Consider the following 18,187-nt stretch of genomic DNA (forward strand, 5'->3'; position numbering starts at 1 on the left):
TGAGTTTCAGAGGCTTGTTCAGACCATTACAGGCTTATGCTAAATTTATGGGATGCATTTTGAGCAAAAGCTTGGAGTCTAGGCTCTACAGTCAGAGTGCCTGGGTCTAAATTACAGCCATTCCTCTCAATAATGTGTGATACTAGTTAAGTTACATAACTTCATCAACTGGGATTTTCCTATCTCTACACTTAAGACAATCTACCTCCTTATCACTATAGTGAGAATTATAAATGTGGTAAATAAAGACTGTTGAGCACTTAACCCAGTTCATGGCACATACTAGACACTCATTAATGTCAACTATTCTGATGATATGGTAAGGATGATGGTGGTGATAATTTTTCTGACTTTTGAATATAATAAACCTAAAATTTTAAAAGTGATTTTGCACAGGACAGAATTGTGGCATAGAAGGGTAAAATCGGTAATAGTGGTCAAAACCTATTCAATTCAGGTTTTTCAGTTTCGAGTTGTATGAACACTTTCCTCCTATAGATCGCTGGAATTGCTATCTGCTTGTCTGAGGCTGACAAGGAGTATGAGTGTTTGTGTAACTGGGCCAGAGGCACATTTCAATCCAACATGCCCTGCTGATGACAGAGGGTCCACTCTGAAACTTCTGCTCCCAGACACTGGTCTATTTGAACAGAGTGACAGGCTGCTAAGTTAGACTTCTAGTGTCCCTACACAGGCTTTTTTGGCCACTAGGTGGGAAGGTGGAATGTTTGTCATATTTTGTAACCATACCTCTAATTGTGTGAGTGTGTAATTAAACACCAAAAAGATGATACCTCTACAGAACACCTGCTGTCCATCATTATTAATAGAATTAGTGAATCAACATTTTCTGGACTACAGATTTACAATGAAGACCATCTTGCTCTGTTTCATTAGCTGAATATTAATGTTACAAACGTATATGATTCCAAGATATTGATACCAATGTTATCACTACAATTATAAACAGTGTCTTAATCTAGGTATATTGTATCTTACATATAATGATATCTGTAATGAAAAGTTGACATCACAACTTAAATTAGACATTTATTATTTTTTGGTATAACTATATGAAATTAGGTGGCCTTTATTCAACAAAAATACTTTATGGGCTGAAAGTGATGAATAACCACTATACTCAATATGTAGTGTTTCCACTTCATACAGTTTCCACCAATAAGACTACTTTAGAACCAATACATACCTTGTGAAAATAATAGTGTAATAGAGATGCAATTCACATTTTTTTGGAACAGTTAAAACAAACCACATAAATAGATATATTTCAGTTAAAATGGACAAGTTGTCTTTGTTGTGACAGGAGATATCCCTGATTTTAAGGAATGTTTATATTATATAGGATAAATGGCGGTATTTTAATTATTTTGATAATTTTTTTCAAAGGACATTTCTAAGAAATATTGGTATATAATTCTACTTAAAAATTATCTTCAGATTTGAATTATGTGTCTCAATTTTCTGGTTGGTCAGATACACCCCACACATCTACTAATTGGTGTTGGTATGTGTCACGGAATCATGTAATGGGGAAAAAGCCATGACAAGTGGTAGAACTGGATGCAACCTAAAGGAAGTTAAAACAATCTGACTCACTAAGACCTGTGTGTATGATGTCACATTCACTTGAAATCTAAAACTACTAAATATGGTGGTCTGATCTAATGATACAAGATGTGACAGGGTAAATTATGAATAATTTTCTGACTATGGTGGTGATACATGAAAAATTAAGTGGAGACATAGAGACAGAAATATAATTTAAGCAAAAGCAAATAAGAAAAGACAATCATTTGGAGTATAAAGATAATTAGGACAATTGTCTTTTAGGGTTACAGCTAGTGTCCAATTCAATAATTAATTGCAAGGGGTCTACCACAGCAGATCTTTACTTGAACAACACGAACTTCAATGATTAAGAAGGTAGGAAGCATTACTTTCTGATGTGTTGGGTGTCTCACCTCTATGACAGACAATTAAGACAGGGAAGAAAAGTTTGAGTTAAGTATTATTTTCCACATTGAAGCCAGCTTGCAAGCAGTTGAAGGCATGGGAGAACAACCTGAAGAATTAGAACAGGGTGGGGGCCAACAAACTATGTCCAGCAGGACAAATTTGGCCAGCTGCCTATTTTTGTAAATAAAGTTTTATTGGATGATAGCTATGCCCCTTCATTTAAGTGTTGCCTATGGTTGCGTTCAAGCGACAGTGGCAGAGCAGAATAGTTATGACAGAAGTCATATGCCCCCCCGCAAAAAAAAAAAATTGCTATCTGGTTCTTACTGGAGTTTGCTAATATTTGGACTAAAGAAAAAAATTCTTATTCAATGAATTCTGTAAGGAAGTGTATTAAACATGAGATCTGGTTTGTCACATACCTCAGTTTTCTTTCCTTACATGGAGTTATCTTGGATTTCAGATGTAATAGTCTTAGGCATAGTACAGCATGATTTAGTGAATTAAGACCAGCTAGCATTTATTGGAGACCTATAATGTTGATAAATTAATCCAGAAGCTGCAGCTATATTATTATTAAAATATGTGTATCTTAATTGATTAACAATATAGTAGAACTAAGGGGGAGGCTTATAAGTATATGCAAGTGATGTCCCTTTATTTTTGCAATTAGTGATACCTCCAGGAATTCACTTTACTTTTTGCATCTATTGAGTATCCCCTGACATTAGAGCACTAGATATTATGTAAGAAAAACGCACGTGGTAAATGAGGTGAATTCATCTTGACTTGAAATGACTGACAGTGATGCCAAATTTGGGGGTTTTCTAGATGAAGATGAAGGAGATACTCAAGGGCAGGAAGCTCACAGATCTTACTCATCATCACCTCCCCAGCACAAAGAAGGGCTTGACACTTAGTAAAAGCTTAGTAACTGAATATTATTACCAAAACAATTTAGCAATAATGCCATTGATCACTAACCCTTCACCATCTAGATTATTATTGTTAAAAAGAATGTGATTAGAGAAAACAGAGTTAGATCTTGATAAATAATGTGAACACCTCTAGTTTTTCAGTCCTTGCATCTCTTGGGTAGTAAACTTCTCATAAGCAACATGTAGGCTTTGCTATTCACCCAAGAACATAAACGTTACACACTAGAAAGAATAAAAAAATTCTCTACCAGAAGAGGGGGTTCTAGAAAAGTAAGTTGCATATTTAACTTTTGGAAGTTATGAATATTACTTGATTTTCCTTAATATATATAAAGCCCTAATAGGGGCTTTATTTGAAATAAAACAATGTATGGAGGGGGTAACTCATATTATACCATACATATACATTACATTATACATGTACATATACTATACATTAAAGCAATGCAACCTGCATTAGACAACATAAAAGTCCAATCTGCAGAAAGAATAATATTAATTGGAAATGGGGCCTTAAAAGAGAAAAAAAAAATTCTAAATTTTATTTCATCCTTCAGCTGGAAAATACGGCTGCTTTATTTAATTGGTTTCAAAATCTATTTTAATAGAAAATCTCTTTTGCACAACTAACCAGCTCCCAACATTTTGATTGCAAAATGAAGGGCACTTACTTTGATAACTTTAATTATCACTCACTTAGAGGACAGTGTGAAACACTTTTCCAATTGGTGTTTCAGAATCATGAGTCAAAGGAAAAGAATGACAAATTAGCCAGCTGGAGAAGGAAAATACAGCTAGCTGGTGATGCTTGAGTCTTTGTGGATATTTCAAAGTAAGATGAAAGAGAAACAAAAGGGCTGTTAGCCACACATGCTCAAGAAATGAAATACTAACACAATTTCACAACATGTTAATAACAAGTTAATAGCAAACTTAAAGACTTACTCAACATAATAAGTGCCATATATGGGATCATCAATTTTTTCCCAGCCATATGGAAGCTCTGAAAAATAAAGAGTTATTTCTTTCAGTAAATAAGCAACAGATATCACAATTTCTAATAAAAAGTAATATAATTTAATTGTTCACGTATTGCAGAAGCAGTCTACCAAAGTGGAGGAAAGCATTCAGAGTCAGCACTAACATTCTGACACGTATTGTACGAACTATAAGAAGCAATGACTTGAAAACTGGCAGTTAAAACACAGAGCTCTCTTCTCTGCAGATACACTGCTGGGCTAGCTGTTGATGCCACGCCAAGCAGTAGGATGGCACGTCATCACGTTATCACCACTTAGGGCAATACAGAAGGCAAATTGCTTTCCTGACAGTGCATACCATTTTCTTATTTATTTGTATTGTTAAAAGGAGCATTTCAGGATAAAGATCATATTTTCAAAATACCTTTCTGAGGATAGCAAATAGTTTCTGATGACTGAAACAAAGGCATTATAAGTTCCCAGTTGACATTCCACAATTCAAGATGGTTAGCTGGCTGTTCTCTCCACACAGGCCAGATTTTGAATGCTGCCAATATACTCTCTGGGCATGGTTTTCAAAGTCTAAAATTTTGAACCCACTTTCCTTGGCAATATGATTCATATTTTCTATTCTTCATGGTTAATTTTAATACACACATTTAAAAATATCAATAATACTGTACATGTTTCTATAGGCAAAAACATGCTATTTGAAAACAAGATTTATTTTATGATACTGTTTTCCAAATACATTGGAGCCTTTATGATTATTAACACCTATAAATATGAAGAGTATTATATTTTTCTTTGTAGATATTAATTATACATGCATAGCACCTAGAACCTAAGGAAGATATATTGGCATGCTTTCAATGATATGTTTAAATGAAATTTAAAAGTTTTATTGTTACAGTAATAACACATGTTCACTATAGGCAAGGCACAGTTATAGACAGAAAATTAGAATTATCTGCAGTGTTGCCATCCAGAGATAATCACTGCTAATATTTTGGTGGATATCCTTTAACTATTTTCATACATAGGTATTTGTGACTCATTTTTTCAGAGATCAGATCACAGAGTGCACATCATTTTCATAGCCTGTTATTTCTACTTGACAGAGTATCAAGGGCATCTTCAATGTGAATGAGCATTACTGCAGAATGCCACTTTTAGTGGCAGGTGGTGGTCTTCAGTATGGCTAGGGTCTGTACAACACTACCTCTTCTGTTATTGAACATTTGGGACTTTCCGGTTTTTACCTGTTATATGTCACCTGTGTTGGACTCACTAAACCTAAGTCTTCCATCATTTTCCCGGTAACTTAGTCATAATAAATTCCTATAGGTGGAATTTTGGATTAAAGGGCATCTACCCTTTTATGGTCTTTGATCTAAATTGACAGATTAGCACTGTGCTACTCACAAGATAGAACAATTTATAATCTCACTGGGGGTGTATGAATAATTTTGGTTTTCGGTACTATCGAATCAAATGCAGGTCCACGATTCTTCATCCAAAACTTTTATGGACAGTTAGGTTTTAGAATTAAGAAGTTTTCTGATTTTCAGAAGTTAACACGATGCAAATGTCTTCTGTCCCATAATACTCCAAGCAGAGTCTGGGGAAGCAGTTTTTAATCAAATACATGAGCATTTATGCAGCCAAAATTATGTGATCTGTACCAAGAGGCACACATAAGGACTACTTCATATCAGTGAGCACTGTTTTGTTTCCTGAGTGTCCAGGTCAGGTCACATTTTGCTGCCAAATGAGTTACAAAAGACAGTTTTAAGAGCTTTTGAATTTTTGAATATCCAGATAAAGTATTGTGTATCATTATTTTAAAAACCAACCACATTGATTTTAAAATGGCAACTTGTGGTTGGTTTAAGTTACCTTCCTTGGGTTGCTAGCTAGTTAGAACAGTTTTTGTAGGTTTATCCTCAGGCAATTGTGTTTTCTTTTGTACATTTCTCATTTTTAAAAGTCAATCCCTGGGGCGCCTGGGTGGCGCAGTCGGTTAAGCGTCCGACTTCAGCCAGGTCACGATCTCGCGGTCCGTGAGTTCGAGCCCCGCGTCGGGCTCTGGGCTGATGGCTCAGAGCTTGGAGCCTGTTTCCAATTCTGTGTCTCCCTCTCTCTCTGCCCCTCCCCCGTTCATGCTCTGTCTCTCTCTGTCCCAAAAATAAATAAACGTTGAAAAAAAAAATTAAAAAAAAAAATAAAAGTCAATCCCTAAGAGTTCTTTATGTATTAAGGATATTAATCCTTTGTCACATGTTGCATATGTGTTTTTGAGTTTGTTTAGATTTAATTTTGAACATTTTCTTTTACACATAGATGTTTTAAATTTTATTCCGTAAATTTCTCAGCGTTTTCACTTAGGTTTTGTCATTGGAGCCTACTTAAATACTGAAGATATTTTTCTAGTGTTTCTTTATCTTGTTTTAACATAAAGTCTAAGCTATGTTTTATTTATATCTCTTAGATTAGTCATATCTGAATGAATATATAACACTAAATTGTGGAGTACCTTAAGAAATTTTTTTTCAAAATGATCATGATAGCATTACTGAATAGTCACTACGATCAAGGTACTGATGGACTTACCATGTGTTAACTCATTTATCCTAAAGAACTCAGAATTGAAAATCCTTGTATTCTGCTTCCAGTGATCTTAACCAATTTAGATATCAATTTAGACACTCTGTTTAGCACAGCATAAACACACTTAATTTAGATTAAGGACAATAACAGTCCAGATGGTTTTCACCAAATCCCCCTAGCTATTGGAGAATTTGCTTATTAAAAAGAAGAATCTGTTTGACAGATATCTACTGGGTGCCCTTGACAAGCAGCAAAAGTAAAAGAATATACAGAGGATAGCAACTGATATTATGACAATTTATTAATATGGCTGAATACATGGATTCATATTTATAATAGGTTTATCATCCCATGAATACAATAATATGTAAAGTAATCACATTCAATAATATATAAAGTAAACAGCTAACATGCTTAATTTTATGGATACTAGTCTTGTGTCTTAATGGTATTGTTATATGGAAACGTATGATGGTCGAATTTTTAAAATTATATTTTATAATGTAAACTGTTTCTTCACTTATTCCTTATCTTTGACTCATTCTTTGAGTAAGTTACTAATTCTAAGCAATGCATCCCCAAAGTACAGAGTTAATTGATTCCTTATCTTTGTAGATTTGCAATGCAAAAGGTTCTGGAAACTATTTATTTAGTATCCTGCGTCACTTGCCATCATGAAGTATTCATCAGAATTTACGGGGAATCTGATTTGCTTTGCCTAACATATCAATGTATTTTGTTTCTTTGCTTGATTGTTCTACATTTCCAAAATAAATTATTAATTCGTTCAAAAACAAAACTATATATTACAAATATTTATACTCTAAAAATTGAAGTATTTTCATTATTAGTGATTCTTGACTCACAATTTTTTTGGGGGGAGGAAGTAATTTTTATTAAACATTTTATTCCAGATAAATGAATTATAATCTCATTTTTTTAAAATATATTTTTTACCACATTTGACCCAAGGTTAAAAGAGATAAAAAAACATAATGAGAGCTAAATGCTATGTGCTAGGCATTGTTTATGTACATTATAAAAAACAAATAACTTAATCCTCAAAATTAACTTGTAAGGTACATTATTATCACACTCAATTACAAGACGAGGAAATGAAGATACCAAAAGATTCCGACAGTTAATTGTTCAAGTTTTAAACTCCTATGTCCCAATCCAGAGCCTGCATTTTAATTAATTTATTAATTTTTCATTTACTTATTTTGAGACAAGATGATACACTAACCCTCTGTTATAAAAGCTATTATTCATTTTATTTTAAATATCTACAAGGGGTTCAGTAATAGATACATTCATCAGTTCATATATAAATGTGGCACAATGGGTATAAAAATCTACAACCAATGTTTAAATGCTCTGTATGTGTGTATACGAGTGTGTGTGTGTGCATGTGTGTGTGCACATGTATGTATGTGTACATTCCCCTTAATGACATTTGCTTGAGTAGTAAAGAAAGGTCTAGGCTAGAATGTCAATGAAAAAACACAAGTTTTTCTTCACTCATAAAAAGACAACTCATAAAATAAACTTTTTAGGATTATAAGCTGAATAGTATATATATAGATGATGAAAAGTTAAAGTTAAGAATCATCTTTCACTGTGAAAATGAGCTATTTGGACTTGTGAATTAGTTTTTAAAAATGAATTGCTTCTCTTTAAAATTATGCTAATGATTGAGAAAAAGAATTTCCAATTTTGTACTGTTTGCCCAATTAGGCAAGCATGTAGCTTGGAGCTCTTGGGTCTTGGGTTATTTAGAGTACTGTATTCAACAATACCCGACACATTTGAGAATGATTAAGGTCACACTAATGAAAGAATAACATATACAATGAAACAAGGGAAAATAAACACTTGAGATCAACAAGGTTAATGCTGCATTAAAAACTGTTTTAATTGAGATTTTCCTCAGGCCATGGAACCATGGAGCAAATTCAGTGACTAGATATTCGTATCATGATCCACTCTGCAAAAGTCTGTGTTAAGGTCTACATTAACGTAGTAAGTCTAGCCTGTAAGAATATCAAAAGATGAAAGGGGCATCCAGTTATGCCTGGATTCTGCCATAGCCACCATGATATATATTTTTTTGCTTATTTGTTTTACTCCAATTTATTTATTTGTTTATATTTATTTGTTATGTCCATTTTCATTGCCAAAAAACCAAGACTCCTTTATGCTAGCACACAAGAAGCAGTTTTCAGGCTGCAACTGGGAAACTTGTAGAATTGAAGGACAGTATTTCTTTTGGAAATGGGACTCGAATACTGGACAGATGTAAAAAAGCTAGCTAGGATATAAAACCTTAGGGTATCTCAGAAAGGTCCTGTTTGTCTCACTCACTTTGTCTTTTAAACCGTGCCTCATTTCTCTATGTCTCTCTTTCTTTCTTCAGTTCCAATTCCACTGTGTACATCTCCTTCTTTCTTTTCTACCGTCTACTTCTCTGGCTCATCTTGCATATGTCCTGGGAAGGTCACCCCATACTTGACTCTATGTTATTTTTTAATCTCAAGCACTGCTATCACTACTTGATCTCTGAGTTTTTCAATTCTGTGACCTATCTCCCAAAGGATTCATGAATCCTGCTCATTTTCTTCAAAATAGATACAAGTGACTTGACTTGGAAGATCAATGTAATGGTTGCCCTCAGGTGAAGAATCCACTCACAAAATAATAGGGTATGGCTGTGGCCTGTGCCCTTTTGGTAGATACAAAGCCACATCTGGCAAAATCAAATAGAGAGACACCCTATAGAATAACCAGTCAATACTCTTCAAATGTGTCAAGGTCATGAAACAGAGAAATAGATTGAGGTTCTGTCACAGTGTGAAGGAAACTATTGAGACAGGGAAACTAAATGGATTGTAGGATTGGGTCCCAGACCAGAAAAAGGACATTAGTGGGATGACTGGTAAAATTCAAGTAAGATTTGTAGATTAGTTGATAGTCTACATTAATGTTAATTTCCTGGCTTCAGTAATTATACTCCTGAAAGATGTTAACATTAGGGGAAAGCTAGGTGAGAGATACATGGAAACATTATAGTATTTTTGGCAAATTTTGGAAATCTAAAATACCTTCTCGATAAAAACACCGAAAAAAGCTATTTTACAACTCTCACTATCAGAGGACCTCTACCCACACTTCATTAATGTTCAATCTGATAATGATGTTAATTTTTTATACAAAATAAGAATGTAGGATTTTGTATTTATATTCTTTTATAATATGTTGATTTCTTTCAATAGACAATTCAAAGCGACTTTCAATTTTGTTATTTTACCTTTTTTTTCTGTTGCCTATCTTTCTGCTCATTGGAGAAACAAGGTAAATACATTTATGTTGAAGTGTTACTGCATCTTGAATCTTAGAACATACAGATTGAATAATATGAGTTTAAAATCTGGAGTCAGGCTTTGTTCCTTTTCTGGGGTCACTGTCCTGCATGAGCCACAACATGGTTATGTTAATTCATACAAGGTTGTATGGAGGCCCATCCTTCTGGGTAGCTTAAAATTCTCTCCAAAGCCAGAAAGGCAGACAAATTTAGAAAGTAATAAAATACTATAAACAAGGAAAAGGACCAGAATGGGAAACTATTTCCATTAACCCTATATTACATTTTCGGACTAACTTTTTTTTTTTAATTTAGGCTTTTGCTGTTGTGTTTTAGAGGTAATAACATTACAACAGAACATAAGAAACATACAAAGTTTCCTTAGTTTAAATAATACAGTGCGTAGCAAACAATGTGGTAATAGCTAATACTAATGTTAAAATATTTTCCTCCAGTCTTTTTTAAAAAAATTACTTATTTATTTTTAGAGAGAGAGAGAATGAGCAGGGCAGGGGCAGAGAGAGAGAGGAAGAGAGAGAATCCCAAGCAGGCTCCATACTGTCAGCACAGAGACCAATGCAGGGCTTGATCCCATGAAGTATGAAATCATGACTTGAACTGAAATCAAGAGTCAGATGCTTAACCGACTAAGCCCCTTCCTCCAATCTTTATTACATTTTTTCTGTATACATAGTATACAAATTAGGAATGATATTAAATTTTTTCTGGAAAAGTGATATAACTTGCTTCCAAGTAGTTCTTAGGGGTTTTAGTAGTTATTAGGAGTGTAAGTGAGTTTAAACAAGAGTCCTCAGCATGAGTTTTTATAAGAAATACATTTTTAGAATTAAAGAGAAAAAAAAGGAAGAGAAGGATACTATGTCAGAATAAAATATACAAAAGATGAATTTTTCTTATTAATAAACTTTATTATATTTTTGTCTCTTCCTGTATTCAAAAATGCATTTGTAATTATAAAAGTAAATTCTGAATACATTCTGGTTTTTAAAAAAATTCATTTAATATTGATGTATGAAGAAATGTGCACTCAATAAAATTTTGATCATTCAGGGGCCATTTTCTGCCTGGAAAAAAGTTAGCAAATACAGATGCGAACTTTTGCAATGCTAACTATAAGATGGCAGAGTACTGTAATCTATTTGAGATAGTGATAAGGAGTGGAGACTCAAAGGCATGGCACAAAAAAAGGATATTGTCTGGTAAAGACTCAGAAATAGTCAAACTTGGTTTAAGTTTGCAAAATTCATTTGAAGTTCATAACGTGATGAACCTAGTGTTTTTCTCTATATTCCTAGAGCTTTGGAGAAGGTCTGGCTATAAAGTAAGATTCAGGAAGCAAATATATGCTGAAGATTTGAAATATACATCTCCAGTTTCCTCTTAACCTCTGTAAGTCTATGTTAATCCATTCATCGATCTATCTATTTATCATCATCATCCACTTAAAATTATTTATGGAAGGATACTGGGCTTCTATAGTGTAAAGGCTGACATGTAAATTTTAACCTCTCTGCTTACCCTGAAAAGCCATAAATATCCACTAAGAGAGCAATAAAACCACCCATAATGCATATCTACAACATAATTAGAAGAAAGAAAATACTGTAAACTCAAAAGTTATATGTAAGTAGAGATTTAAATGCCTCAAATCAGCAGAGTCAGCTCAGAAGCCCATTCCAGATCAGAAAGGTGGATAGTGTGCAGTAAAAAGGAGAGCACTCCAGGAGCCATGAGTGAAAACAAAAAGGCAAAATCACCCTCAGAAAGATAAATTCCCATCTGGAGTGGTGAAATGCTGATAGCAGACCTGTTGATCAGAACATAGCTTCTGGGGAATTAAGTGCAGGGAGTTTGGAAGTGAGAAGAATGAGAAGTGGAGTCTTAGGAAGGCACTGCTTAAGTAGAAGAGGGAGCTGGGTGCCTGGGTGGCTCAGTGGTTTAATTGTCAGACTTCTGCTTAGGTCATGATCTCCTGGGCTGAGATCCGAGCTCTGGGCTGACAGCTCACAGCCTGGATCCCACTTCAGATTCTGTGTCTCCCTCTTTCTCTGCCCTTCTAGTTGTGCTCTGTCTCTGTCTGTCTGTCTGTCTCTCTCTCTCCCTCTGTCTCAAAAATAAATAAACATTAAAAAAATTACAAAAACAACAAAAGAAGAGGAGAGAGCTAATATCAATGGAGGAAACGACCCTTAGAAATTTGGTTTTGATAGAAAAAGCATGAAGTAGAAATTATGCATCACAGAAACAAAACAGAATTCTAGGATCATAAGACATACCAACTACTCCCTCTGCAAAAAGTCTTTCACTAAAGAATCAGTACTTCACAAAAGAAACAGAAGAGGGTGCTCCTGAGCTAAGAATGTAGTATGCTTATATAAAACTTAATGCTTATATAAAACTGTTACTGCTGGTCTATGAAAAAAAAAGTTCAAAATCAATAGAAAATAGCAGATAGCATTCATACATTACAAAATAAGAAAGAAGAGTTAAAATGATGCAGCTAATGATAGTTTGCTATCCTCCCTCAGAAGAAAATTAAAACAAAAACCCAAATGAGAAAAGTATATTGAAATCTCAAGATATTTTGAAACAAGTATCTATATACATAGAACAACTTTTTGAATAAAAATTTTAAAAGCTCTGAGTAGATAAAAATCAGAAAGATAGTAGAGTTGACCAAAATGAGAAAATACATTAAAAAAATTCTTTAAATTGAAACTAAATTATGAGCTGTCCAAGAGGAAATAGATTCAATTGAAAATATAATAGGCATCATTAAGAAAAAACATGACAATACTCAAGAGAACAAAATGAAACAAGCAAAAGGTGAAAAGAATCAAAAAATAGTCATTAATATAAAAGATAAAGATGATCCAGTACATGTATAAGTGGAATGAATGAAGAAAACAATAGAACTAATACTTGAAACTATAATCCAAAAATAAAATAACTATGTATGCTGAAATGTCTCCCCATGTATTTGGAACATTGTCCCAGAACAGTCAATTTCAAGATATATACCAGTTAGCCATTAGACTTAAAAAAAGTCAAGGAAAAACTGGGTAAAATATAAGTTCCTTACAATGGGAAAAAAATATCAAGTTGATATCACATTTCAGGAACAACATGCATAGACAACAGTGAAGTAGCATTGTAAAGAACCTCAAAGAAACGGTGAGCCAATTTTATATCCAGCCAACTTATCTTTCAAACACACACACACACACACACACACACGCACAATGAGTTTAAAATATGCAAGAACTTGGGGAATACTGTATCCAAGAAACCTTCCTGAAGTACTACTTAATTAAACCAACCTTAATTCAACCAAGAAATGACTGGAGAAAAGGAATGATAGTAATCATTATACAGTTAATTGTAGATATAAGTGTAGGACAAAGGGTGGGAACAAGGATTAATTGTTGCTTTGTTACAAGGTGAGAGCCAGAGTATCACTTAAAGCTAGCAAGTGAACAGGTCCTTATAAAAAGGTATCGGAATAAAGGTAAATATTACAACACAAATACAGACTATTCTAACTACCAAAACAAACAAAACCCCAAAGAAAACAGACCACACAGAGAAAGGGCCACAATCAATAGGACATGATATGGTCAATAAATATAAGATAAAATAATATGACCATTAAAACATAGAAATGAATGCAGTTTATTTTTCTCAAGATTTTCTGATTAGCTCATAAAGAGAAAAACCCACTCTATGCTGTAAAGAATAGGCACATTTAAATAAAGTAACTCAAAAAAGCTAAACATAAAGACTTGGGCAAAGATATACCAGACAGATAGAAAAAAAGAAAACAGCAGGATTATAGTCTTGCTATCAGATTCAGAGTTCAAGATAAGAGCATTAACCAGAATAAGGAACATTACTTTATAACAATAAAGGTCGCAATTTATAATGAAGATATAATAGTAAATATCTGTATGATAAATAATACAAACTACTTTTATAAAACAGTAACTACAGGAGCTGCAAGAAGAAATAGAAATACATTAATGACAAATATTTAAGACAGCTCTCAGTCTAAGATAGATCAAGTTGACAAAATGACAGATATAGAGCAACTAAATAGAGTATAATTAATTAGACAAACCTTATAGTTCTCCCTTCCTATTTCTTTTTCTAGTTTTATACCTCAGTAATAGAGAATATATATTCTTCTCAAGTACTTGCTGAACATTCTTCAAAATTGTTTATATATTACAAAAGTTTTAATAAATTCTACAAAGCAGAAATAACACAAACAGGAATCTCTGACCATAAGGTAATAAAATATAGACATTAATAATAAAATCATAATCAAAAGAATTCTTGTCTAGATATTAAAAACTCTAAATAAACAACTTTTGTGTCAAAAAGAAAATGTAAACTGAAATTGCAGAATTTCTAGAAGCAACGAGAAAACACTAAGTAGCAAAATCTGTTGGGTATAATTAAAATTGATCAGAGAAAATTTTATGTCATATATATATTTTATGCCATATATATATGTATGTGTGTGTGTGTGTATATATATATATATATATATATATATATATATAAAAGAAATAACAAAGGGATTCCTCCCTAAAAAAACCCCAAAAACAAAAAAGGAATACAAATGATAAAAGAAAAAAGTCATATGGTAGATAACTGAAAAATAGTAACACTAATCAAAATGTTGTTTCATTTTATTTAAAATAAAATTTTCTTTTAATGGTTATTTATTTTTGAGAAAGAGAGAGAGAGAGACAGAGTGTGAGCAGGGTAGGGGCAGAGAGAGAGGGAGATACAGAATCTGAAGCAGGCTCCAGGCTCTGAGCTATCAGTACAGAGCCTGACGTGGGGCTCAAACTCACGGCCTATGAGATCATGACCTGAGCCAAAGTCGAATGCTTAACCAACTGAGCCACCCAGGTGCCCCTATTTTTTTTTATTAAAAAATTTTTTTTAAACATTTATTTATTTTTTGAGAGACAGAGAGAGACAGAGCAAGAGCAGGGGAGGGGCAGAGAGAGAGGAAGTCACAGATTCCAAAGCAGACTCCAGGCTCTGAGCTGTCAGCACAGAGCCCCACAGGGGGCTCAAACTCATGAACTACGAGATCATGACCTGAGGTGAAGTCAGATGCTTAACCAACTGAGCCACCCAGGCGCCCCTATTTCATTTTAAAACTTAGCAAAATAAATACTAATTTAAGATTAAAAAATGATAAGTCACATATAACAACGTAAGAAAGAAAAAAGGGAAGCAATCATAAAAATTGTAGAATATGTTGCACAAACATATGCTAACAAAATCAAAAATCTAAATGAAATGGATAATTTCTTAGGAAAATATAATTTATCATGACTGGCCCCAATAAAGATAGAGAAACTTAAATAGACAGGTTTTAGTCAATGTACAATACTAAACTCTAAATGGAGAAGAAACAAATGAAACAATATGAATATTAGAGATAAATTCCTTTATAAACTGGGTGTGAGGAAAGGCTTTCTTATGACTCAAACTTGACAAATTTGACTACATAGAAGTGAACAAGAATCTTTGTACACTCCAAAACACCAAAGTCAACATTAAAAGATACACGACAAACTGAGACAAAAAGATGTGTAACATCTATCAATGATAAAAGGCTGCTCTCCTTCACACAAAAACTCTTAAAAAGTGAAGGGAAAAAAAGAAAAAAGAGACTAAAAACTTGATACAAAAATGTACAAGAGGTAGGAATAGACAATTTACAAAAAGTATTCACACGTCGTCACATGTGAAAAGATGCCCAATTCCTTCATCACAAGAGAACTGCAAATTAACACTATATTGAGATACCACTGCTTACCTATCAGATTGGCAAAAATTCAAAAGCTTGAGGACAGGGGTATCTGGGTGGCTCAGTCGGTTAAGCTCCTACTCTGGATTTTGGCTCAGGTCATGATCTCACAGTTGGTGAGATTGAGCCCCTTGTGGGATTTTCTCTCTCTCCCTCTCTTCTGCCCCTCCCCCTGGTCACACTCTCTCTCACAAAATAAATAAATAAACATTAAAAAAAAAACTCGAGGACACACCCTTTTGGCAGGGTTGTGGAAGACCTGGTCTCCCTCATATCTTGCTGATAGCTGGTCAATATGAACACAACCTCTCTTGAGGGGAATTTGGCATAAAATGGACACATTTTACCTTTCGATCCAACAACAGTCATTACTCTAAGAAATTTCTCTAAAGTTTCATCTTTAACAATATGAAAAACCTCAGAAACGTACAAGGTTATTCACTGCAGTACTGTTTTACTAGCAAACCATGGAAACAACCTCAATATCCAATCAGGGATAACAATTTAAATAAACACAGCATATGCACACGGAGCTGCAAAACCTATGGGAAAAATCTCTATGATCTGATATAGTGATTTGTGGGAGAGATTGCTAAACGAAAACCTTCCTATGCTCATTCTTGGAAAAAAAAAAAAAAGGTATACAAAAAAGAGCCGGAAACTAAAGAAACTGCTTAATTAAAGGAGGTGGGCCTGAACAATAAAGTCAAAGGGATAGGAAAGGAGGCTTCTTTGTACTTATTTACAAACCTCATCAGTGTGCTTCTATTCGAAAAAACAAAACTGAATAAAATAAGATGGAAAAAAAAATACCCTAAAATTGAATATAAACAAAAGAAAATGAACCTAACTGTATATGAAATTGCTAACCACTCAAGGATAAGAAAAAGGCAAGTATTAGAGAAATTACAGATTTGGGGGTCAGGGTTTCATTATACAAAGACTCAGAAGATAAAAGCATTGAGGAAATATCACTGAGGTTGGAGAATAACTGTATTTATAATGCTGCACAATTTTGGTAGGCTTTCCTGACAGTGCAGTTCAGGATACTGGTTTCTGAAGCTTGGGGTTAATTTACATTAGTTCTTATGCCTTTTACACTGGGAAGCCCTGTGGGTCTGGCATTTAGGATCCTCTTGAACAAAAAGTTGCAATAACAAAAGTTTCAAGGGTTTGGGGGTGGGGCAAACATTAATTTTAGTGATTTAGACCTAAGGCCAGACTAGAATTTAATAATTCAGAGAGGAGGCACAGGTCCCTAGAAAGGATAGGTTTGATGAAATTCTCTCTGACTGACACTTGTTCTTAAGCTGATAGTGACCTTAGAGAGCTGATAGGTTCTTTGGGCATTATGGAGGCTGCAGAAGTGGACTCCATTCATTATGAGAATCTGCCTTTCTAAGTAAACACAACAATCTCAGAACTATTGTAGATACTGGGCATTTTACATTCAATGGAATGTAAGGCATAAAGTTATTACAGCAGGAAACTTACAAAAGCCTGGTAATTCAAAGCAGGTATCTCTTTAGGGAGGGTCTATCAGAGTTCTGCCACCTGTGGGGGACCAGGAATGGCATTTTGGCTTCAGGATGCAAGGTCTTATTTAGAGATGAAGTAATACATGAATCTTGGCCTGTAAAGCTTCTAAGAGGGAAAACTTAGGGAAGAGGTCGGGCCCAGAGCAGGAGACTGGAGACTGATGGCCTTCTTTCTCCTTAGTTGTCAAATTTTCCCCTACAGGGGGATCAGTCTATTCTACAGGCTGCTGAGTGGATTACACAGCTCCAACTGGGAAGTGCAGACAGGTGAGAGGTCTGGAAGTTAACTAGCTCCTACCATGCTCTCCCATGCTAGAACAGTCTATATTTTAATTTTGACTCAGACTGAACATTGACAGATAATGAGGGCTTTAGGAATTGTTTAGCCACCATCTTCCAGGGAGCCAAGATAAAGACCGGGATAGGTTATGAGAAAGAAAAAATAAATAAAAAATTTTGCTTTAATTCTTCACTTTACCTTATCAGTGAAGATTTTAAAGATGTAGAAAAAAAAATAGCTCAGAGAAATGGCCACATTTTACCATGGTTTTGGTGATGGTTATGATTGCTGTTTTCTTTTATGTCCCTGAAATAACACTTTCAATGGAATGTTCAATGGTTTTGTGGTTCAAAGTGTTCTTGATAAGATCTGGATGTGTTAGTCCAAGTGAAATTTGCAATTAACTGTTGATGACATTACTTAACACAGCTCTCATATTGTAACATTTTCTGAGGCCCTTTTTCATTCAAGAAATATTTATTGCTCATCTACTTTGAGGGAAGCAGTGGACTAAGCTGGAAGGTATAGGAATAAGTCTCAATATCCATGGAACTGACAATTTTGGTCAGAGCCAGTCTGTAAACAAATACTTTCACTAATTATTAATTCATTATAATTTATGGTATACGCTACCAGTAGAAGTGTATGT

At 34.1% G+C, this 18,187-nt stretch overlaps 1 protein-coding gene across 2 annotated transcripts in view; it reads right to left on the bottom strand.

Moving 5' to 3' along the window:
* Positions 1-18,187, bottom strand: part of MAGI2 (membrane associated guanylate kinase, WW and PDZ domain containing 2) — a 1,356,537-nt gene that overhangs the window by 331,075 nt on the left and 1,007,275 nt on the right. For both annotated transcript variants that reach the window (XM_047848847.1, XM_047848846.1), the window contains exon 7: positions 3,861-3,918. In XM_047848847.1, coding sequence (XP_047704803.1) covers positions 3,861-3,918 — 58 coding nt within the window. The remainder of the gene's footprint in view (positions 1-3,860; positions 3,919-18,187) is intronic.

This window comes from Prionailurus viverrinus, chromosome A2, assembly GCF_022837055.1.
Source record: "Prionailurus viverrinus isolate Anna chromosome A2, UM_Priviv_1.0, whole genome shotgun sequence".
Lineage (NCBI taxonomy): Eukaryota > Metazoa > Chordata > Mammalia > Carnivora > Felidae > Prionailurus > Prionailurus viverrinus.